This window comes from Fundulus heteroclitus, chromosome 10 (assembly GCF_011125445.2).
Source record: "Fundulus heteroclitus isolate FHET01 chromosome 10, MU-UCD_Fhet_4.1, whole genome shotgun sequence".
Classification (NCBI taxonomy): Eukaryota; Metazoa; Chordata; class Actinopteri; order Cyprinodontiformes; family Fundulidae; genus Fundulus; species Fundulus heteroclitus.
Window position 1 is genome coordinate 25,293,844 of NC_046370.1, and position 24,470 is coordinate 25,318,313.

The window sequence follows — 24,470 nt, forward strand, 5'->3', positions numbered from 1 at the left end:
TCTAGAGGCGGTGGGCAGAGAGATCTTGAACCTAAAAGCAAAATCTTTCAGTTGGAGATTTAGTCTCATCCTCAGCAAAACTAAAATGAACTGTTCAAATTTTGACAGCACAGACATAGGACCACACAAATGTAGGGTTCACACAGCTCAAAAATCTGAATTAAAACTAAGAAGTTGGGGAGCCCTGTGTAGAACTTTGTCTTGTCTTCATTTTTTTCAAAGGACTCCTGGTTGAACTGTGTGTCCAGTGCTTTGGTTCAAAGATCTCCCAGCTCTGTTGTGATCTGTCCCAGAACATCCTCCATCTTCTCAATGTCATCCATTGTTAGCTCAGTCTGGCATCCGGCATCTGCATAGGCTGCAATATAGCAGTGGGCAGCATAATTAGTTAATTCATAAATATGTATTATGTGAATTGCTGTGAAGTTATCTTTTTGACAACCTTTTTACAAGCATGCAAGTTCTCTGGCCCAATTATACAGGTTGTTTTTCTGACAATCACATTTGTAACATTTAATAATAATGCTGTTTACACATCTTAGTACAATAATTTACCTAGATCATTTAATGTCCCATTGTCCCCACTGCTGCCTTCTGATTCACTGCATGAAAAGTGTGATTTTCGTCACTATGCGGCACTGTAGATTGTTGTGGAAGTTCAGGTTAATGGCTGTTCGTGGTAATTTGCAGGCAACACCGAAAACTGCCATGAATTGTCAGAAATGGACGTGGGCCTTGCTTTGCAGTTGTCCACCCATGACCCCCCTCCTCCTAATTCTAGGGGAGGCTTTAACATGTAAATGAAAATGCTGTGAGCTATACAAATGAAAATCGGGGTTGCAGGGGGAGTTTACCCCACGTCTCGCGTTCAACTCGCCTTCAACTCTTGGACGCGATCCACAACTTTCAGCCAGTCCGCAGACTGACGAGAAGAAACTGCTGATTGCTATCAGTGGACTGTCTCATATGAGTCAGTCGGTATTGAAGCAATGCCAAGAGCGTGGAAATGTTCAAGTCAGAAGTTTTGGTTGAGTCATTCATGATAAAGTAAATGAAATGGGGTTTAATGAACTAAAAATAAGTCCCACTGTACCTTTCCCAGATACTCCACCATGGGTTTTTAGGGTGGTGGCCACTGATTTGGGATTATTAGAAGAAAAACTAAATAATGACATGGACAAATACAAGGTGCAGAGTTATTTAATGGAGAGGTATAGTGAGGATTTAACTATATATACAGATGCATCTAAACTAGCTGATAAAAGAATGGGTGTTGCTTATGTCATTCCAAAATAAACATTAAAGTTGGAAAAAGAATCAGTGATGATTTAGCAGTTTACACAGCGGAATTGATTGCTGTGTGGCTAGCTTTGCTTTGGGTGGAGGTCAATAGGCCAAGGAAGGCAGTAATTGCTTCAGATTCCAGCTCAGCTTTAATCAGTATTAAAACATTTCAGTCAAAATCAAGGCAAGACATTGTGTATGATATACTGCAAGCTGCAAATAATCTAATAAAGTCAGGAATTAATAGAACTCTGGTATGGGTACCAGCTCATATAGGAGTAATAGGAAACGAGTTAGCAGATAAAAGTGCTAAGCAAGCAGCTAGACATTCTAATATAGATGTTGAAGTGAACTACAGCAAAGCAGAAATTAAAAGTATGGTCAAAAGTTAAGGGTAAATGGAAAACATTATGGGACGGTGGGCAGACTGGAAGACAGTTCTATAATATTCAGAATAAAGTGGGAAAGAGCAGAAATACAAACAGAAGCAAGGAGGAGGAGGATGTATTTTCTAGAATGAGGTATGGACACACACGTCTAAATAAAACTTTGTTAATAATGAAGAAGCATGCTGATCACAACTGAATTCTGTGGTAGTCCAGAGACTATAGAGCATGTTATTGTACACTGTAATACATATCAGGAAGAAAGACAAAGACTAGTCTTACAATTACAAGGAGAACAGATGAGGCTAAACTTAGAAGAAATTCTGCAAAGAAACACAGGGGAAATGAGTTTAAACTATGTAATTGGCTTCCTGAGGAATACAGGACTAATTAAAATAATTTAGTATGATCTTTTTGTTTGTTTTGTTTTGTTTTGATTGGTTTGTTTCGTTATGTTTGTTTGTTTGTTTGTTTGTTTGTTTTATTTGTTTGCAACCTATTAGGAAAGGTTAGACTCCAGTACCACACTCCAGTCCAGTTGGTGGCGGTAATGCACCATTAAAGTTAGTTGCCAACCGCCATAAAAACCTAAAGAAGAAGAAGTGGACTGTCTCGTCAGCTTAAAGGTATACTATGCAACCGGGGTTGATTTTCCAGCGAGGCTCCCCCCAGAGGGCGAAAGTAAAAGTGCACTGTCATAAAGATGCTCAGCTGTTCTGGTTTCTCCGTCAAGCCAGGCGCGGTTATTTTGAGCTTAGCAGACAGGCGAACGTAACGAAAAGTCGAAAAAACGGCAGTACAAACAATAACTAACACAGTGAAAGTATGAACATCAGGGTTTCCCGCAGCGCTATCTTGGCGAGGCGGCCGCCTCGCCAAACTCACGCTACCGCCTCGCCAAAATAAACAAAAATGAAATAAAATAATAATAATAATAATAAAAACTCGATATGCTTGCATGTTTATTTGATATTAACACGTGGTTCTTTGTTGTTGCTTTCACGCGTGCATATAGTGAATGGCAGGGCAAAAACACATGGAGTTCTCGCCGTAAAGCAAGACCGACTCTCGCGGTTTTGCAAGAGACTTCTGAGCCTGTGGGTGCGGGCCGAGGGCTCTTGCAATTGCAAGTACGGTATTTCCCCCACAGACCACCAGGGCGGCCAAGAAAACCTTTGTTCGACCTGAAATGACTCATTTAATCATCCAAAACGGTATGGAACACATTAATTAACTGAAAAATGTTGCATAGTATGCCTTTAATCAACATACTGCCGATATGAATGAGCGGTTCACTCAACTGCAGAATTCGGTAAACTCCAGGTTGCTGTCCATAGAGGACAAGGTGGCGGCTCTGCAGTCGAACAACTGTGCGGTAGAGACTAACTCCAAGAAGAGAAGACGGGTGCACAATCCCAAGCTTGCGGTAAGAATATGTTCGGTGACTGCTAGCTAAGCTAAGAGTAGCCTAGTAGCCTTGCAAAAGAACAAGCTTTATTAAAGTGTATTTTTTTGTCATTTACATACAGGAAGCAGTACGCCGTCTTCACATCTCGGAGACAAACTGCAGGCGCTATGAACCGGAGCAAGGCGGTGACCTCCTATTTGCTCGGAGCAATATCTGCAAGTCCAGATTTACACAATGTTGATAAAGACAACATTGTGTGTAAGTGACTTGTTTTTACTGTTTCTCCTTCCTTGTTTAATGTTACTGTGTCTTGTGTTTGATTTTTATTCATACCACTCTCATTTAATTGTTTTCCAGCCGCCTGTAAAACCTATTATGAGACGGTATGCTGGAGCATATACCCAGCCAGAAAACTCATTGCGGGCGGAAGCTGCGAAAAGTTCAGCTCGGAGTCGAGCGAGAACAAAGAGGGTAAGACTTTATTTGGTGACTATTTTTCAGGTGCATTGATAGTGTTGTGTCTATACACAGTGCATCCCATCGCACAGTACTGATTCATTGTTTTATTTACAGCTGCTGGAATCGAGACAAAGTGTGCTAGCGGATGATGAGGTGGAACTCTGGAAGTCCGCCAACGTAGACCTCATGTCTGACGAAGAAGATGGCGTTGTTGGCGTGGTCTCTGGATGGATTGTACGGCCGCCGTCATTTCGTAGGCCAGATCTCTCTGAACTCTGTGTGAAGTTGCAGTCCCGGTTAGAGGCGACGCCGAAGTACAGAGCCACGCACAGTCGGCGTCTGCACAACGGACCTGCCTCGGAAAGAACGCCGCCAGTTACCTACAACCCCGAGGAGGCAAACGGACAGTTCACGGAGTTGTAGTTTTTGGATACTCATGTGTGGGCAGATCCTCGCGTTGTATATAGTTGTGTTTGTTTTAATAAAGCTCTTTCTTTGCATAAACATCTTCCTGGCAAATGTTCATTTCCTCTATAAATTCATTCATGTCCTTGATGGTAGCCTAATAAAAGTGTAGTAGCCTACATAGGATAACATGAATATACAGCATAATATGAATATATATATATATATATATATATATATATATATATATATATATTATAATTTATTGGGGATATGCCAACCAATCAGGAGTGATTTTACTTGTTTGAAAGTAGTGGTTTCATCCAATACTGAGTAAGAACATTCAAGCCTGGCCTGGCCGCGTGTGGTTTTGCTGCATTCATATGCTAATTAGGGCCATTAGTACAGCTGAAAGCTCTCCACATACATCATTGTCCGGTTCCGACAATTTGCAGGTTACAAATTTTCGTCAACTGCCGAAAATGAGGGAGATCTGCGGTTGTTTACGGGGACGAAAATCTCACTTTTCATGCTGTGATTGTGGGTTGTCAGCTGGCTGCTTCGGTTCAGAGCAGTCGCCTGTCTGCCTTAGATCGGAGCTCATACCCAGGCTCTCAGCTGTCTTTTGGAGATCCAACATAGCCTCTGCACATTCCGACCGGCTTTGTTAATCTTCTTTGAGCTTCATCCTCTTCTCTCGTTGAAGAGATGCTTCTGATTTGGGCTTAGTTTTTTGGTAACCGAGGTTGACTGTCAGAGCCCAGTCTCCCGACTCAACGTCACCCAAAGCGCTAGGACAGCCTAAACAGTCCCAATGAAGTCGATATTAGACTACCGGTAACTTATTAATCATTACTAAGTAAATTAGCATTTAACGACAACCTTATGCTATATAAACACAACCACAAAAACAAGTTAGCTAGCTAACATAACGTTATAGCTTACCTCCGACGAAGTGGTCGCTGCAGACACGGGCATTGGCAGACTCTGCTCCTCCAGACCACAGACGTACGTTTAAAATCCATTTTTTACGGCGTTGTTCTGTGAGCTTTTTACAATTTTCACCTTTATGAACGACAATCTTTGGTACTCTGTAAAAGCTCCTTTCCTTTTCTCGGTTCGAACGATTGGAGCAGCTGTAAACTACACAAAACATAGGCATTATTTCAGACGGCAGATCCTCAGCTACTTCACTTCCTGCCCTCCATCTGAATTTTGCGGTGTCGTGAAGCAGCACTGTGACGTCACGTGAAACCAAAGAAATGACCCTTTTCACATGACATCACTCAACTTCCGTTTTGAAGCGGAGCAGGGTATCTTTACATCCGGCTACATGCTTTTACATAGAAAATTCGGGAGGTGAAGACGTGTTTCACTGATAATCAGCGTGATTTCATAAGGTAAGACTGAGACCACAATATTAAGCGTGTCGTATTGACTATGTTTATTTTCCTTAGTATTTGTAGCGATCATTGCTGTGATATAGATGCTTTGATCGGGACAGTAACATGAAGATCAAAGCTAACATGCAGCAGCTTGTTAGCTTACCTTACCAAACTTTTAGCTATCAGAAATCAGCGCGATTTCATAAGGTAAGACTGAAAGCACAATATTAAACGTGTCTTATTGACTATCTTTTTTTCCCCTTAGTATTGGTAGCGATCATTGCTGTTATATAGATGCTTTAAACAGGTTTCCAGAGTTTCCTTTTTTCACCTCCGGAATATCGCCAAAATTAGAAACATTCTGTCCAGGAGTGATGCTGAAAAACTGGTCCATGCATTTGTTACTTCAAGGCTGGACTATTGTAATTCTTTACTATCAGGAAGTCCACAAAATGCAGTTCAAAGCCTTCAGCTGATCCAAAATGCTGCAGCAAGAGTTCTGATGAAAATCAACAAGAGGGATCATATTTCTCCAATTTTAGCTTCCCTTCATTGGCTTCCTGTTAAATCAAGAATAGAATTTAAAATTCTTCTTCTAACGTATAAAGCCCTTAATAATCAAGCTCCATCATATATCAGAGCTCTGATTACCACGTATGTTCCTAACAGAGCACTTCGCTCTCAGACCGCAGGTCTGCTGGTGGTTCCTAGAGTCTCTAAAAGTAGAATGGGAGGCAGATCCTTTAGCTATCAGGCTCCTCTCCTGTGGAACCAACTCCCAGTTTTGGTCCGTGAGGCAGACACCCTGTCTACTTTTAAGACTAGGCTTAAAACTTTTCTTTTTGACAAAAATTATAACTAGTGACTCATGTTACTCTCAGCTACCTTTATAGTTTTACTGCTATAGGCTTAGGTTACTGGAGTATATCAGGATCTAATTTTCTCACTATATTGAGTTCTACTGTTCTTCAATTATGCATTATGTGTTGTCATTTCTGCTTTAACTTTCTGTTCTCTCTCTTTTCTCTTCATAGTAGGTACACCTGGTCTGGCGTTCTGTTAACTGTGACATCATCCAGAGAAGACGGCTCACCCGCTACTACCATCTAATGTAGAACAGATTACTAGATCAATGTGTGCTTCTGTGCTTTTTTGTTTCTCTTGTTGTGTCTCTGTTCTGTCTTCTGTAACCCCAGTCGGTCGAGGCAGATGACCGTTCATACTGAGCCCGGTTCTGCCGGAGGTTTTTTCCTTCCCGTTAATGGGTGGTTTTTCTTCCCACTGTCGCTTCATGCTTGCTCAGTATGAGGGATTGCAGCAAAGCCATGTACAATGCAGATGACTCTTCCTGTGGCTCTACGGTTCCCAGGAGTGAATGCTGCTTGTCGGGACTTTGATGCAATCAACTGGTTTCCTTATATAGGACATTTTTGACCAATCTGTATAATCTGACCCAATCTGTATAATATGATTGAACTTGACTTTGTAAAGTGCCTTGAGATGACATGTTTCATGATTTGGCGCTATATAAATAAAATTGAATTGAATTGAATTGAATTGAATTGATTGGGACAGTAACATGAAGATCAAAGCTAACATGCAGCAGCTTGTTAGCTTACTTTACCTATCATCAGACTTCTCAACTTTTATCATAAGTTAAGAGTGAGATTATGCTAATTTGGGGGCGGGGCTTGTTTGGGGGCGGGGCTAACCGGACCCTGGAAGAGCCGGTGGAGTCAACTCCATCTCATTTTTATCCCACCAGACAATGAAGTAGACATGTATTACTTGTGTTAAAAAGAGAAAGAGACGTATTAATACTTTATTGTTTAGTTAATGGATTAAAACATAAAAAATACACAATTGTTCAAATAATACTGAATAAAATTAAGTAGTTTTAAGTTATTGACCGAAATATTATACTGTTACACATTCATCTATGGGTTGTTTATCATTGTAAATCTATAACCTGATTGGTGAATCAGGCTGAGTTTCATCAAGCTTTTACGATCAACTTTCCCCTCAGCAGCAACACTGAAGCACACAGAGGTTCCCGCTGCGTCTTTACGCACGATCCAGCTGCTGATGTCTCCCTCCTTTCAGCTCAATGCACTTCTAGACTGTTACAGTTTATAACATTCTCATCACCTATCACAGCAACAGGTTTCTCAGTCAGTCGCCGCACTGACCAGACAAATCTCTATTGCTCTCGTTAGCGCGCTCTGGGCGCACTGACGCCCAGAAAGCACCTGCTCCGAGGGAAAGGAGGAGGGAGAGGAGCAAGCGCGGAGGCACAGAAATACGGTGCATGTAGTTAAAAAAATGCAGAATTAATAAAAACAAAACTTATAAACAGACCAAGTGGCGTTTTAAACTGCATCTGGTTAGCAGAACTGTTTTATTATCCAGCGTGCAGCCATGACTGGTTCTGAATGAACCGGTCATCTGGCAGCAGCTCTCCCCGCCCCCTCCCCTCCTGTGTACGCGGTCCAGGACCTTACCGGCTCACTTTCACCACTGTTAAGACTAAAATTATTCATAACTCTGATCACTCTTCCTGCTGCTCTGTTAAAAAGAACTGCAGCAGGAATTACTGATGGCCACAAACTGTGAAAGAAGCCGAAACAGCTCAGCAGAAGGCAGAGTTTTGTCGTCCGCTGCCCAGATGGGCGTTGGGATTTTTATGCGTGAGAAATTCCATGTTTGCGTGTGAAATGTCATGTGTTGCGTGTGAGCATGTGAAGTCAGTGAAATGCGTGTGTCACACGGTCAATGCGTGAGAGTTGAGAGCACTGCCTATCATTAATCTGATGTAGATGTTGTAAAATTATTACTGTAGCTTTATTATTCACTGAGTGAAAAAAGAGACATTTATCTGCTACATTGTTCCCCTTACTTTATTATGGTGACGTGTTATATATAATTGCAGTCACTGAATTAAAAAGATCTCATTTAAATCTTTTTGTTCATTCTTAAAAGTAAATAACGACCGTGGGTCTATTGGACAGTGCCTCTGGGTCTGAATTTTGAATTTTCTGTGTTGCATTTCTCATATTATTTGCACTTTATATTAATGCACTTTTTTCTTAGTTTTTGTGCAAAATACTGTGTATTTTAAGAAGCCTGAAATTGTTTTGTTTATTATACTGTATTAGTAATGACATATGCTGCTGACCTCTTAGTCAGATCAACCTTTGAAAAAGAGCTCTTAATATCAATGGGAGTTTATCTGGTTAAATAAAGGTTTTAAAAAGTATTATAATCAATTTATTTTTTCTCCCCTTGTCCTCCTTGTGTCCATCTCACAGCAGCATCATATCCACCAAGCATGGCACAATCACAGAAAAACTGCTACTGCAGTGTCCCACAGTGCTCGAACAACAAAAAAAACTTTCCATATCTCAGTTTTCACGACTTCCCGGCTGATGCTGAGACTCGAGCCCGTTGGGTGACGGCAATAAGAAGAGACGAGGGGCCAAATTTTAAAATCCTTCGCGGCAGCGCTTACGTCTGCAGTCAGCACTTCTCTTCCGAGGAGACCTAGAACTACAGCTGCCATCCCTCTCCCGGTGATTTTTTTTAACAAATTAAACTCCATCTTTCTTTCTTAAAGATAATTGAGTTATAAGTTTATTTAGCTTTTCCCAAGATAATTTCAGTGGGTCACATTATACATTTTTATTAGAGCTGTCAAAATCAATTTGTTAATGAAAGGAAATTAATCTGAAAAATTAATTAATTTCTGCACATACAAATGTTTTTTTTTAAATACTCCCCTGTACACTGTGATTGCACACTGTCTCTTTCTCCTGCATTGTTTACATTTCAATTTACTGTTAAATCACTGCTGCACTTTATCCTGTAATTTACTGTAATTCTCAAGCTGTATGCAAGCACTCTGTGCATAAAAAATGACAAATAAAGTTGTCTATAAAGTTCACAAGCGCGAACAGAATAACTTCCGGGTCGCCAAAAAAAATAATTTAATTACGGTACTGAAAATACTTATTTCTATACTTAAATCATTAAATAATGCTAAACTATATCGTAAATAAGATATTGAAGACTTTTCTGAAAGAAATTGATACGTTTTACATTCTCTCCATTGTATTGCTTGACGTCATCATCGGAAATGCTCCAGCATCCTCCAGTCCGGGAATATATCATTGCATAACGTTTATCTGTATTGTCTGAATGCTCTCTGTTAGTTTTTATTGCTTGTTCAAACAGGACTGGAAAAAAAATTTAATCCTTAGTTATACGGTGAATTTCGTTATACAAATAATCTTGTTCTAAACATTTATTTTATTAGAAAGTTAAAATTATCGATTGACAAATTAGGGCCCTCTGGTGTACACATCATAGACTAGAGAAGACCTCGTGATTATAGTAGCCGCATTTTTTTTTTTTTTTTACAAAAACGAACAGGGAATAGAACAAAGAACACACACAAAGCGAAGGCATACCTTATTAAAATACATTTATTAAGCACAAAATACATACATATGCAAATCAAATAAATGAAAGAAAAAAAAACTTCAAACTTCAAAAAAATTCAAAATCAAATACGTTTCTGTACTCCTATATGTGTTTATAGCTGGGGGTTTATGTACTTTAAGAAATGGTTTATATATTTTTATTTCCCTAACCACAACTGGGAAAAAATTTTGCTATTAAAATTTTTTTATTTTTTTATGTATTTCTGTTGTTTATTTTTTACAATATGCATTATTGCCGCAAATACAAAGATATACAAAAAGAAACCCCTGCCTCGAAAAAATACAAAAGAATAAAAAAGTAAGAAAAAACGAAATATTTCCCACCGGAAGTTATTCTGTTCGCGCACGCGCAAATGAGCTGATGGTACGGATCGTGCCATAGACATCATAGATATCCATATTAATTATTATGGATATCTATGATAGACATCATATACGTAGACGCCCCATTGTACGTGCCTACAGGGCGGCCATCTTGGGTCAGACCACAGATCAGACAGCTGCTGTCAAAATGAATAGGAGGCAGCTCAGATCTCATTTTAATCATATGTTCACAATGATCGTGACCTTTCAGACAGATTACACATATTTATTCAGAACCAAAACTATTTAAACTGAAGTCAAACTGGATGAAAAATGTACAAGCACTTACATATTTTGCAGTTACATACTAATCTAATATACACACAAATTATACACACATAAATCTCTCTCTCTTGCTTCCAATATATATATATATATATATATATATAGTAGTATAATATATATATATATAATATATATAATATATATATATATTCTGTATAGTGGAGTATATATATATATAATATATACAATACTATATATATATATATATATATATATATATATATATATATATAATATAATATATTTATATAATCTATATATATAATATATTACTTTATCTATATATATATATATATATATGTCTTTGAACGCCACCGTCTGTTCTGTTGCTGAGGTGCACATGCGCATCGGGTGTCACGTCCTGAGTAGTTGTTGCGTCACGACGTTTTGCTGTAGTTCTGGGTGCTACGAAGGCAACAGCTTTCTCGACAGTAATCGTCTTCTTTGTATTTATTATACATTTTATAGATGTTGGTGCTGAGCGAATGACAGTCCCCGAAGCTCAGAGAGCCAGTTCAGGTAGAGAAAACCTTTGACTAACCGACACCATGGAGGTCGTGGACAGTCCTCTGAACCTGGTAAGGTCCCGTCTTGATGTGGCAATAACAGGCTGTATTAGCATGGTGCTAGTGCTAATTCTACTGACCAGTAATTCAGTTAAAGCTTGTTCTGTTGACGTCTCAGAAAACAATGGCGACGCTTGCCTGGTGGGTCCGATGTTCTGCTTATGCTTTTTTTATTGTTGTCTTGTTGGTTCGACTATTGTGGTTTGAATTCTAATGGTTGCTACTAGCTATTTCTGTGCACTATAGCCAGGGTGACATCTGTCCTTGAGTCCAGCATTCCCTCAGTCAGTTGCCACTCACCGATGGTTGTTGTGTTGCATGAAGCGACTTTTACTCAGAGCAGGCAGCGACAGAGGGAAAAAAAAAAAAAACAGGACATTATGCCTCCGATCATCAGGGTCTGGGTCTCTATCAGAGTTTAGGTCTCTGTCAGAGTTTATGAGAGGCGATGCCTGATGGGGGGTGATTGATTGGTGCTTTGGGGATTTCTTCCACCTTTAGCTTTCTCTTTTGCAGTAGATGACAACGGGGAAAAATAGTTAATATTACAAAAAATCCACAAGAACTGTGCTAGTTTTTATGCCGTGTTGATAAAACATTCGGCAACTATTCATGTTTGATATATTAAAACTAGTTGAGTTTTTCTTGCAGTTATTTGCTGAGTCAACGTCCCACAGCTGAACCAGTCATCATCATGTTTTGGCCAGGCTTCCATTCTGCGGTCAGATCCAGATTAGCCTGTTGCTGTCGCCTGTGTCAAATATAGCAAAATAAAATACAGGAAAGCATAAAAATGCACAGCTCCTTTTTATGTTCTGCCAGCCATAATGTGTCATGCGAGAACATCGTCGTGGGACGTATCCGGCTCCATCGATCCGTTACGAGCAAGTGGGGGTCTCATGAAGCAGGACTCATGTCTGGGAATGATCATGAAACCCTTTCAGGGTCACTGTTGTGGCTCTCCTTCAGTGCAGGAGAAGGTTATGACTTGGTTAACTGAAGATAATCTGATGTATAATTCTTCTTTTTAAATCATTGTCAAATTAATTAGAGCTGCAGGGTTTTTTTTGCTGCTCGAGAATTCTTTTAAAAGTGCATTGAGTTATTATGTAGCTATAGCATGAATACCGTTTTATATGTGAAGGGGTGATTCCAAGGCATACACACATTATTTCTCTTGATCACATCTGAGTTTATGGTGCCCAAAACTAAAACTGATCATTTGGAATCCTCCTGATTATTGCCTATGTCGCAGGTGACCTAGATGTTTTATGTTGCATGTCTGTTCTCTCTATGATGTACATGCAAGTTTACATGTGGCGTATCTGCCTCCACTCAGGCCCATCAGCAGTGCAGAAAGGCAGAGCGTTTGGTAGCCGCTGGGAAGCATGAAGAGGCCATTTCCTGCCATGGAAAAGCAGCAGGTATGCTCCTCTGCATTTGTTACGCTTCAGGGTTTTTAAGAACGGCAACATTTCTGTGTTGCCTTGTCTGTCATTTATTCGGCTGCAGTTGCGCACATCTGCGAAGACATCACTTAGCCGGCCCTCTAAACCATCGACACACTTACTGGACCGATTAAAACACAACGCTACCTGTTTTTTGTTGCTTTGATGTTTCATTATTTTACTAATAATTGGAAGCTCTTTTTCTGATTATTTAATCTTTATTTGTAATATTCACTCTCATCATTAACTTGGGTTTAGTTTAATCAAGTTTTTAAAGGGGCTTTAATAATATTTTTACAACTTTTCCTTTTCAGGTATGTTCTGGCTTTTAGCTCACAACATGTATTCAGTTTCCTGAACAAAACCAAAAAACATGTAAAAAAGAGGGTTGCTGCTGAAATTTGACGGAGACTGACGACGTGACGTTTTCAACAGCAAACTCAGCCCTCTGTGCAAAACACAATGAACAGCCAAGAGGAAAGAAGTGGCAGCAAGGTGTCCAGCTCCAATCTGAGTTCATGAATTAAAGCTATAAAGTGTAATATCTCCAGGAGGAGGAAGTCAGGAAAACTGGTATGAAAGCTTGGACACTTAACAAACCGGCACCATGTGGAGGAATTTATACTGCTCTGTAGTGAGCCTGGTCTTGGTTTAATCCACCACAGAGTCAAATGACCGCTGGCAACAAAAACTGAAATTCCATGACACTAAGACTATGGCAGGGGTTAAAGTTCTCTGTCGCTGTGACGGATTTCCGTAATTTGGAAAATGAGCGCAAATTGTTCCATCTACACTTTTTAGTCAAGGTTTTAAACTGAAACTCCTCTCAACCAATGAAACCTGGCAGAACCGGGACATTAGCCAATCAGAAAGAGAGTAGGGCGGGTCTTTGCAAAGCGGACATCTGCCAGTCTGAGCTTTATCGGTGCTCAATCATTCTAACTTTTGAAAGGGCATCTGAAACTGGCCACAGATGCATGAATGACAGTAGCGGTGATCAAATGTTTTCTTTGAATTTATGCATACCAGCAAGTCAGGAAGTGGAGCGGATTGACCATCTGACAACAACTTCCATCGGTAAGCAGTCTGTCGCTGCTCCTGCAGTTAATTAATTAATTAATTATTTCCACCTGTGGCCACGTTACCTGTCAACGTTTATTCACTGGCTTCCAGCAATTTAGCAGATAAATACAGCGACCAACCAGGGACCTCCTCATGATTCGCTGTTACGTTTTATTTAAACTCGAAGAAAAACCGCTGAAAAAGCCTCCTGTCTGTGGATCTATGGACTCATTTTACTCCCACCCTAAAACACCTGCCAGAAAGACAGTACTGCAGCCAAGATTACCTTCAACAATATTTAACTTTACGAAATACATAAATAACATTTTGCTAATTAAAAATATTCATATTTAAAAGCAAGTTTTGTTTTTTCTGGGAAACCTTGAGCAATTTTATTAAACTTCTTAAACATTTAACATCCCACCCTTCATCGATTTTCTACACCTACAGGTGTGACGTCAAGCCGTATCTGATGGGGAAACGCAGCTCGACGTCACACAGGGTCGTGGGGGTTGTGGGCTCCAGTCTCCAGTCACTGGGCTAAAATTTAACAGTTTTATTAAACTTCAAAAAAGCTAAATAAAGCCTTTTTATAAACTCATGAGCTGTGATAATTAATGGTTGAGCAATAACGAGCAAAGCAGAGACTGATTATTGTAATGTGCCAAGTGTTAAACTAAAATGTATGAGATTATAGTGTAGGTTTTGTGTCCTGCATTATCCAGGTTGTGGTTAACAGTGTATGGTCATAGGATTAATTTATACTAAATGTGACAGTGGAGTTAATGTTCAGGTGTGAAGTAGATGATGTAATGATGCAAGCTGCTGTCTTTTGTACTAGTTGTAGTTTATGGAGGGAAGGGAGCTGAAACTGTGAAGTGGACCATTTTGGCAAAAGTGTGAAGGAAGAACTTGATGCTGCAAATATGAAAGTTAACTAGGTGATGTTATGGATGTGGAAAGTGAAGGAGATGATGGAGAGGGCTGTCCAGGATGACGCCAAGGTTCTGAAGTGAGGGAACTAACGTGGCATTATGTCCACGGTTCCGGGAATATATGAGCTGACTCGAGAAAAATTTCAGTCAAACTGATTATTTTTGCTTTAACCCATGGACTATGGTCACACTGCAGGGAAATGTGACCCAAATCCAATCTTTGTTGCTCATATGCGACCCATATCTCACTGTTTCACAATTCCGATCTTTTCATATTTGATTGGTGCCACTTCCATATGGGGTACTAATTTGCATACATATCGGATTTTTTTTCAAAGCGTCCACTGCCTGAACGGTCATGTCACATTTTATCCTGTCTCCAACTAGACATCCACACACAGCAGTAGCAGTTAGCACTTCATAATAGACCGTTGTTAAGAGCTGTGCTGCTTTCTTCTTACCTTACTTGGTCTTGTTATGATGTGGTCTAAATATTGTCATCTCCCATTGGTCAACAGCTTTCTAAAAAAAAAAAAAAAAAAGAGGAGAGATGCTGGCCGGTATCCACATTTTTTTTTAAATTTCTTTTTAATTTTTATTTTAAACTAAACTTTATTGAACACTTCTAGAAACAATTACATTCAGCATTACTTCCATAAACAGACGTCTCCTCCTGTTATCTGCGCATGTGGGTTGCTTTGCGGTCTTGAACCCTTCAGACAGCAGTATGATGGTGGCATTTAAGAATAACATAGCAAAAAAAAATCTGATTTCAGCAAACAAAATTGGAAAATCATTCGGGTAGAATTAGCTATTTCTATTGTGGTTCTCAGCAACATTGTTACTCTGATGTGCATAGGCCCAGGATCCTCCCAACAAACGTGTAACAAGATTAGCCCACCTTAACGAGCTATACAGTTATGGAAAACAGCTCCTGAAAGGTCCAATATGTGGATTTAGGTTGAAGCTAAATGTCCTCTCCACTCCACAGTTTCTGCGTCACTTTCTCACCAGTCACTCTTTTGAAATTCAGACGGTTGCAGTTCTGGTGCAATAAAAATAAGAAATATTTTCTTGAAATGAAAGTAATTTTCCTTGATTTGAGCAGGTAAATAAGACTATTTGCCAATGGAATAAGATTTTTGCACTTAGAACTGGAACAACTAATCTCCATCATCTCATTTCAAGGGCAGTATATCTAATAAACTCTTTTTAGGGATAAAAATTCTCATTCCATTGGCAAATAATATTATTTACCTGCTCAAATCAAGGGCAAATACACCCATTTCAAGACAAGTTTACTTATTTTTCATTCTCTTTTTGCAGTGTGTTTTGCTGAGTGGTGCGCGCATCACCAAGTAGCACATAAAGTGGTTTTAATCTGGCTCTGTGTCTTTATATCCAAGCAGTCCCCCACAAATAAACCACCTCTGGCTTTTTTGTCACTGCCAGCTGAAGGTCATTTTGTACCTCTTTTATTTTGTTCCTTTGCAATTCTGCTCCTTGTGAATCAAACGTGCCATCTAATGTGGGAGGTCTAATACCGACAATAAGTTAAGATACTAATTGAATCAGACAGCAGCTACAATCTGTCTCCTTTTTGTTTGGCTCAGACACAGAGGAAAAAAAGTTATTTATTGTGGTAAGACTTGAGCATACTGTAGGGATTAAGGGGAAAGCATTAGGCTGGTTTAAATCTTATCTGTCAGACAGATTCCAATTTGTTCATGTTAATAATAAATCTTCTTCAAACTCTAGGGTCACCTGTGGAGTACCACAGGGTTCAGTCCTTGGACCAATTCTCTTTACTATATATATGCTTCCGATTGGCAAAATTATCAGACAGCATGGGATTAATTTCCACTGTTATGCTGATGACACTCAGCTATATTTGTCCATAAATCCTGATGAATCCAATCAATTACTTTGACTGCAGTCATGTCTTGATGACATCAAAAGCTGGATGACTTTAAATTTCCTGCATTTAAATTCTGACAAGACAGACGTTGTAATCTTTGGACCAGAGTCCTCAAAAATTAAACTTCTTAATCAATCACTTAATCTAGATGGCATTAACTTGGCCTCTGGTAATAAAGTAAAAAATCTTGGTGTTATTTTCGACCAAGACATGTAATTTAAATCCCATATTAATCAGGTTTCCAGAGCTTCCTTTTTTCACCTCAGGAATATCGCCAAAATTAGAAACATTCTGTCCAGAGGTGATGCTGAAAAAACTAGTCTATGCATTTGTTACTTCAAGGCTGGACTATTGTAATTCTTTGCTATCAGAAAGTCCACAAAATGCAGTTCAAAGTCTTCAGCTGATCCAAAATGCTGCAGCAAGAGTTCTGATGAAAATCAACAAGAGGGATCATATTTCTCCAATTTTAGCTTCCCTTCACTGGTTTCCTGTTAAATAAAGAATAGAATTTAAAATTCTTCTTCTAACGTATAAAGCCCTTAATAATCAAGCTCCATCATATATCAGAGCTCTGATTACCCCGTATGTTCCTAACAGAGCACTTCGCTCTTAGACTGCAGGTCTGCTGGTGGTTCCTAGAGTCTCTAAAAGTAGAATGGTCTGACGTTCTGTTAGCTGTGACATCATCCAGAGAAGACGGCTCACCCGCTACTACCATCTAATGTAGAACAGATTACTGTATCAATGTGTGCTTCTGTGCTTTTTTTGTCTCTCTTGTTGTGTCTCTGCTCTGTCTTCTGTAACCCCAGTCGGTCGAGGCAGATGACCGTTCATACTGAGCCCGGTTCTGCTGGAGGTTTTTCCTTCCCGCTAATGGGTGGTTTTTCTTTCCACTGTCGCTTCATGCTTGCTCAGTATGAGGGATTGCTGCAAAGCCATGAACAATGCAGACGACTCTCCCTGTAGCTCTACGCTTCTCCAGGAGTGAATGCTGCTTGCCGGGACTTTGAAGCAATCAACTGGTTACCTTATATACGAAATATTTGACCAATCTGTGTAATATGATTGATTTGACTTTGTAAAGTGCCTCGAGATGACATGCTTCATGAATTGGTGCTATATAAATAAAATTTAATTGAATTGAACTTAATTCAGAAAGAAGGTTTGGAGAGAGTGGTTATTTAATGTGATCTGTGGCTGTTGATAGACATTTTGTACTTACACAGGACACATAAAAGTAAAAACTGCTGTAAAAGTAGCCGTTTTCTTACCTGAACCTAATGATCCACCACAACACTTTCAGTTCCCCTCTGTGGTCTGACTGTTGACTCCCTAATTAAGTTATGTGCAGAAGCCATTGCATGAACTGGTCTTTCTTCTGTCTGTTCTGTTAAATGGGGAACTTTCTGGGGAGAACAAAAGTCCACCTCTTTGGACAGTCTTTGGTCTCTGCTACAGAAAACGCAGAGCATCATCAGAGCAACCTGACATTAAGCTTGACTGTTGGATGGCTCACTGATTTTTGTTGTTTGTTTTTTTGTTATTTGGAAATGTTGAGTTGTTTTATTTTTCTCACTTTAACAGATAAAATTGAAAGTGAAATGGGGATGTTTCTATTTCTCATTTAGTTGCCTAATGATTGTGTATTAACAACCAAAAGCTGTTCCCACACAGATGTCCTGCTAAGAAAGCACAGAGCTCAAGTTTACTGTCTACTCAGGTTTGAGGTTTAGAAACATTCTGGATGGACTGAGAGCTTTGTAGCTGTTCAAAAATTAGAATTCAGCCTTAAAAACAACTTGCTTAATAATTGAACACAAAGCATATGATTTTTCTGCAGTTCAGTGAGCATGCTGCTGCTCACTGAACTGCAGCAAACTGATGCACTGTGAAAGAGAAGGGTGAGCATGAGAGTCCCTTCAGCACATGGGATTAAGATGGAGCAGCGGTCGCCAACCTTGGATCTCAAGATCCACTGTCCTGCAGATTTGAGTTATTGTCATGTTGCTGCACCTGATATAAAAGAATGGATCTAAAACACAGTGAACAGTGACAAGGACCGATTCTGTGCACCGAAAATGTATTTCAAAATTTTCTCTCCTGGAGGCGTTGTGAGGTGCTGCCGATTTCTTGGGGCCTCCCGCCTTTTGTGGTCTTTCCTATAAACACTTTGCTCATTCAGAAAACTTGTCAGCAATAAGTCCGCTAAGACAAGCTGCCTCTGAGATCCTCTGGTCAATCATAAATTCCAAATAGAGACAGTGACTTCCCGTACCGCTAAAAGTTTTCAGAAATAAAGACAAAGCATGAGAAGTGAAAGAACTCAGTGCAACAATCATCTTGTAGGCTGAGGAAATACTTCAAATTTAAATTCTGTCCTCACCTTCTCACTGTTTGATGTTGGAAACTATTTCCTAGTCTTGTTTATACTTTTAAATCCTGCCAGCGGCTGCTCACACAAACCATAGATGATCCCCTCATCACATCACTTAACCCTTCACCCTATACTGGTCAGCTGTAGCGCCGTGACTACTTCACTTGGTGAATCAGGGGTGTAACAGAGGCAGGCTGCCCCCTACCCCCCCCCCCCCCCCACCACCACCTTTTCAGTCCTTTCTCAAAGCACACAGAGAAGACGCCTTAATCCAGTCTTGAAATATTTTGTGAAAACTGAGTTAATTGTAGTTTACACAGAGACTGATACCCCACTGGCCGTCCTCTGGGTTATTTGATCTTAATTTCACACTCTTCAAATGCCAAATGTAACACCAACCCTGCTTTGGTTATTCATGTGACGTTCACCTGCCAATTATCTGGAGGTTATTGTTTAAAACTATTCCCACAAAACCTTTAACAGAGATTTGAGTTGAAGTTTATCTATTCAGGACCATACAAGAACAGGAACCAGATGTAGCCATTGGCTCATTTCCATCCTAAAAATAACATTGAACTCCGTTTAAAATGTATAAATTCATATTAACTTAAAGGTGATTTAGTTTTCCAACTATTCCGTTTCCATGGCTAACTCAGACTTGGTCAGTTAATGTTGAGAGCGCTGTATATAGCAGAGCAGAGTGCTGCTATATACAGCGGTGTTCAGTGACTGGAGCAGGTATGGCTCCACTAGACTGTTGATGTGGAGAGAGGAAGTCCTGCGTGTAAAACGTCCTCTTTTACTGTCCATCTCTGGCGGATTGAAATGCAGGACGGGCTCCAGATCAAAACACAACGGAGTGAGAAAATAAATGAATAAAATGATAAATTCACAACACAGTTGTACAATTCTTTGCAAGTTTTAGACAATTTATGTCATTTCCTATAATAGTTATGGTACTTATGTGAAATTCCCTCCACCATGTTACTGAATCACTGTCACTGTCTCTTTTAGATCTTCTCACAGAAGCAATGAAGTCAACAGAATGTGAGCAGGTGAGAACGTGAGCATGTCATGCCTGCCATGGGTTTCAGTGCTAAACCCTTCCCCAGGTCTGATGCTTTACTGTTGGATAAAGCCGCTTTGTATCAGTACTCTTTCATTTCTGATCTCAATTTAGCATCAGTGAAGGGTTATGGCTAGATTCATGCTAGTGTGGACTTGTCCTCAGTTTCCATCCTCAGCCAGTCCGTAGCAACCGTTTTCTACAGCATGTTCTGCAGAGATGCTGTAAGCAGACTGCTAAATCCCAACATTTGATGTTTATTCACAGAGGTGAGGTGATGAGGTTTCTGTCATTTTCTTTATTTCTTGTAAAAAAAAAAAAAAAACTAAACAAGTGTCACCTCTTTTCTATTAGCTCTCAGTCTTTTCAAAGTAAAGTCTCTCTCATCACTATTGGCCCAACTTCATCTGGTGGAATAGGTCTAAGCTCTGGATACGAAAGTGATGCTTTCAGGTTTGACAAGTGTCTAAAGCCCTTTTTGTATCATTGTTTTAATTTTTCACCTCATGATCGACTTTAAGATGAAATCATTTAATCTATACTATATCATTAAATCTTATACTCTGGCCAGGTTCTTGTTTGTGCCTAAAGTTAATTTTGTTCGCCAAAGATATCTAGTTGCTGATGATCGATGGAAAAGATGGATTGAACGTCCTCCTCCTCTCTCTCCTCTTTGTGCCTGCTCTTTGTCCATAGTGCCTCCTTTTCAACTCATCTGGCATCTGGGGCTGTGGTTGAGGTTTCATTTGTGCTTTTGAGATGTTAATCAGCTGCTCCCGATTGTATAAGAGAAAACACCTTGTTGCTATAGTTATGCATCATAACTGTCCAGAAGTAAAACAATATAAATAAGAATCCTTCCAGCTGCAGAGTTTACAAAACCAGAGGAAATATTTGTCCAATAGAAGCAATAGCTCCACCAGGAAAAAGAGGAATATAAGTTTTTGAAAAAGTTACATCAGAATGGATGATAGCAGAGCTACGCCACCAAGCTGCTACCATGTGTAGTGCAATTCTAGAGTAGTAATACATGTTTTACTCAACAAAATCCCAAAAACAACTTTTCTTAAAAAAATATTGTTAAATTGGTCTTGTTATAAATAGATGTGACTGTATTTCCTTTGGCTTGGAATTGAGAGTTAGAATTCAGGGTGAGGGTCGTAGCTAATGTTTGGTTTGGTTTCTGTAGGCTCGTCTGTCCATGGAACTTCAGCGGGACAACCATATCAAACAGCAGCAGCTGATCCAGGAGCGCTGGAAGAGAGAAGTTCGACGTGAGGCAACGAAGGCAAGATCTGGCCTCATGCTGCACCCCATAACCAAGACTCAGTCTTCTAGCCAGCCCTTAACTCACGGATCTGCCAGACTCCCTGCAAAACTAAGCGGAGGAGTCGGTGAGCGAGAGTATGACACCTTACTTTACCAGTTTCAAACTCGGCAGACTGGACCCTGTCAGCCCTTGACTTCACCATGCCCTGGGTCTAAAACCACAAAGGATGATAAAACTCGCCTAGAAGAGCAGCAGACCACCATCAAGGACCTGCGGCGCCTGGTAGACCACCTGATGAATGAAAATCAGCGGCTTTTAGCTGACAACGAGCGTCTACACCTGGAGAACGCCCGGCTGCAATCTGAGGCCGCAGACTTTGTGGAGCGTTCAGAGCTCTGGGTCCTCCCACATGCAGGTGGTGCCATGGGAACGGGGAGTGGGCAGGAAGGGAAGAACACTGGGAAGAGCAAGGGTATTGCTATCCCTCAACTGCCACCATTGGAAATGCCAGCTCAGGAGGATCTGTGCCTGGATGACCTGCCTCCCCTGGAGCTGCTAGATGACATCAAGAACGAACTGCAGGAACTGCTGGATAGGGATAAACTGTGACGACCCAATGAAGTGAATGCTCAGCCTCACCCACTCACTACCATCAAGCAATTACCCTGCAGGCCTGATGTGGGATGCTGATCATATTTCTGCTAAATGTATAGGACAGACGTGTCAGTTGTGCAGGAGACAGTCCTAACCTAGCAGCTCCACCACACCAATCACACACAGCAGCATGTTCAACTGGATTGGAAATCAGATTTTGTTGATTATGGGATTAAAAATTAAGCACAATTATAAAACAAGACTTAATTCCTTTGAAATAATATTGGTTAAAACATCAGCAAGAATATACACTAACTCACCACACTATTAACTTACCCAGGCAATGATATATGCTCCTGTTTGTCAGTGATGATCGGATCAAATTAACATATGGTAATGCTTTACCGTATGTTAATTCCAGCAGGTGGAGAGAACGCAGAAAGAAAGCAAACAACTTCAGGTTACCTTTATGTTCCCCTCCATCATTCTGCATGATCTAGGTCCTGCATTTGATCTGCTCACTCACACCCCCAACCACCTCACTCCACAAATTCTGGAGACCATCTCACACAGATAAAGATACAGAGTAAATGAGCTGCAGTAGAGCACATTGATGCTGGTCGCTTAAAATCAACATTGCTGCATTTTTCTATCAATGTAGCAGACAAATTAAAGGTTTTAATTATCATTTGTGTGTGGGCCCCCTGATTTGTACCTCCTGAGCTTTTTAATATAATGTGGGTCATAGATTAGATACCCCCTAATGGCATACGCTAAGCTTTAACACTACTAATATGTTCTCATGGTGCCTTCGGAACCTTTCCAAGCATTAACAAAGAATTAATTGACTGCAGGTTCTGACCAGCTGATTGCCACATTGAACCTCTGGGTCTTATAGTTGGGGTTGTCTTGAGAAACCTATGTATTAATTCCAGCACTGAAGTTGTGTTTAGTTATTAGAAACTATTTTAGACTATTACGGTGCTTCAAGACACTGGTAAGGGTTGCAATGATAAATCTTTATTTTTTCTTATTATGTTCCTTAAAGTTTTGTAGCTTTGCAATTGTTTGGCCACCAAATCCTTAACCTCTACACAGTATGTGGCACATAATCGTTTTCACCTTTAGAAGATTGGTGAATACTTCGCAAGAGACTGGTGCACTTCACAAAATAGATGTCATTATGTAGAAATATTAAAGCTACATCTGAAGACATCAGCCAGGACGTTAAAGCGTGGACCCAAATGGACAAAGTCCCTTAGCGTAGCACCATAGAGTGGCTTAAGGACAACAAAGTCATATTTTGGAGTGACAAAGTTTGGAGTGATCGCCACAAAGTCCTGTTCTTAGTCCCAGAGATTGTTTGTGGGCAGAGATAAAAAGATGTGGGTGAGAGAGAGAGTCAGGTGGCCTACAAACCTGATTCAGTTGCACCCGTTCTGTCAGAAATGGGCCAAATTTCTAGCAAACTATCCAGAGAAGCAGGAAGGAAACCCAAAACATTTTTTTTTTGTGTCTGTGTGTGGCGAGTGGGGCACAAGGGAGGGATGGTGTGAATGAGGTTTTTTTTTTTTTTTTTCCCCAGGTTCGGGTCCGGTCCGCTCCCTCTCCCAAGAACATCTCAAGTCTCCGATAGGTGCGGAGCCCATCCCCCCACGTCCTGCCCTCCTCCGCTGCTTTGGCGGGCGCCTTGGCCCTCTGGCGCGTTGACGGTCCTCGGGTTTGGGGCGGGTTCCCGGGTGGGCGCGGGCCCATTCCCGGCAGTGGCTTCGCAGGGCCTGGCCCCCTGGGGGGCGGCCGGGGCCCCTGCCGCCGGGGCGGGGCACCCCTGGGGCCTCTGGCCCCCAGGGGTGCCAGAGGCCCCAGGGGGTGTGTTCTTTCTCCTCTCCTCTTCTCCCTGTACACCAACAGCTGCACCTCCAGCCATCAGTCTGTCAAGCTCTTGAAGTTCGCGGACGACACCACTCTCATGGGACTCATCTCTGATGGTGACGAGTCCGCCTACAGGGGGGAGGCTGACCATCTGGCGACCTGGTGCAGGGAGAACAACCTGGAGCTCAATGCTGTAAAAACAGTGGAGATGGTTGTGGACTTCAGGAAGAACTCAGCCCCACCTACCCCCATCACCCTCTGTGACTCCACAATTGAGTCTTTCTGTGGAGTCTTTCTGCGCCAGCTGAAGAAATTCAACCTGCCAAGGACAATGATGGTGCAGTTCTACTACTCCATCATTGAGTCCATCCACACCTCCTCCATCACCATCTGGTATGCTGGTGCCACCGCTAAGGACAAGGGCAGACTGCAGCGTGTCATCCGGTCTGCAGAGAAGGTGATTGGCCGCAATCTTCCATCTCTCCATGACCTGCACGCCTCCAGGACTCTGAGGCGTGCAGGGAAGATTGTTGCTGATCCCTCGCTCCCCAGTCATAGACTATTTCAGACACTTCCCTCAGGCAGGAGGCTGCGGTCTATCAGGACCAAACCTCACGCCACAAGAACAGTTTCTTCCCGTCTGCTACCGGCCTTATAAACAAGGCCAAGAGCCGCCCGTGAAACTGGACACTGCCTCTATCCCCCGTTCAGGACTTACAAGCTTCTGCGTTACATTAACGCACAGTTTACTGAGTGTATATAGCTTCTGTATATTTATCCATTTTATTTTATTTTTTGTCTGCACCATCAACACCAAGTCAAATTCCTTGTAAGTGCAAACCTACTTGGCAATAAACTTGATTCTGATTCTGATGCTGATAACAGTAG

The 24,470-nt window shown here is 40.9% G+C and overlaps 2 protein-coding genes and 1 long non-coding RNA gene across 4 annotated transcripts; 2 read left to right on the plus strand and 1 right to left on the minus strand.

The window, feature by feature from the left end:
• Positions 1–3,400: 3,400 nt before the first annotated feature.
• Positions 3,401–3,967, plus strand: LOC118564310 (uncharacterized protein C14orf93-like). Its single transcript, XM_036141702.1, has 2 exons — positions 3,401–3,549; positions 3,652–3,967. Exons 1-2 carry the CDS (start codon positions 3,454–3,456, stop codon positions 3,958–3,960), a joined length of 405 nt encoding a protein of 134 aa, XP_035997595.1. The 5' UTR covers positions 3,401–3,453; the 3' UTR covers positions 3,961–3,967.
• Positions 3,968–10,788: 6,821 nt separating this feature from the next.
• nrbf2b (nuclear receptor binding factor 2b) lies at positions 10,789–22,398 on the plus strand. Of its 2 annotated transcripts, XM_012876276.3 has the most exons (4): positions 10,789–11,052; positions 12,380–12,464; positions 19,795–19,835; positions 21,036–22,398. In XM_012876276.3, exons 1-4 carry the CDS (start codon positions 11,023–11,025, stop codon positions 21,723–21,725), a joined length of 846 nt encoding a protein of 281 aa, XP_012731730.1. In that variant the 5' UTR covers positions 10,789–11,022; the 3' UTR covers positions 21,726–22,398. The 2 variants fall into 2 exon arrangements, with proteins under 2 accessions (XP_012731730.1, XP_035998272.1); XM_036142379.1 differs by lacking the exon at positions 19,795–19,835.
• Positions 22,399–22,743: 345 nt separating this feature from the next.
• On the minus strand, positions 22,744–23,004 carry LOC118564391. The gene is made up of 2 exons (XR_004931832.1): positions 22,833–23,004; positions 22,744–22,792 (listed from the first exon to the last, which is right to left on the minus strand). It is a non-coding gene; the product is annotated as an uncharacterized LOC118564391 (long non-coding RNA).
• Positions 23,005–24,470: the final 1,466 nt, after the last annotated feature.

Excerpts from the sequence above, each read along its gene's own strand:
- nrbf2b (XM_012876276.3), top strand. The coding sequence starts at position 11,023 with ATGGAGGTCGTGGACAGTCCTCTGAACCTG. Across the intron at positions 11,053-12,379 it reads TGGACAGTCCTCTGAACCTG|GCCCATCAGCAGTGCAGAAA; the intron begins GTAAGGTCCCGT and ends GCCTCCACTCAG. Across the intron at positions 19,836-21,035 it reads AGTCAACAGAATGTGAGCAG|GCTCGTCTGTCCATGGAACT; the intron begins GTGAGAACGTGA and ends TGGTTTCTGTAG.
- LOC118564310 (XM_036141702.1), top strand. The coding sequence starts at position 3,454 with ATGAGACGGTATGCTGGAGCATATACCCAGCCAGAAAACTCATTGCGG. Across the intron at positions 3,550-3,651 it reads GTCGAGCGAGAACAAAGAGG|CTGCTGGAATCGAGACAAAG; the intron begins GTAAGACTTTAT and ends TTTTATTTACAG.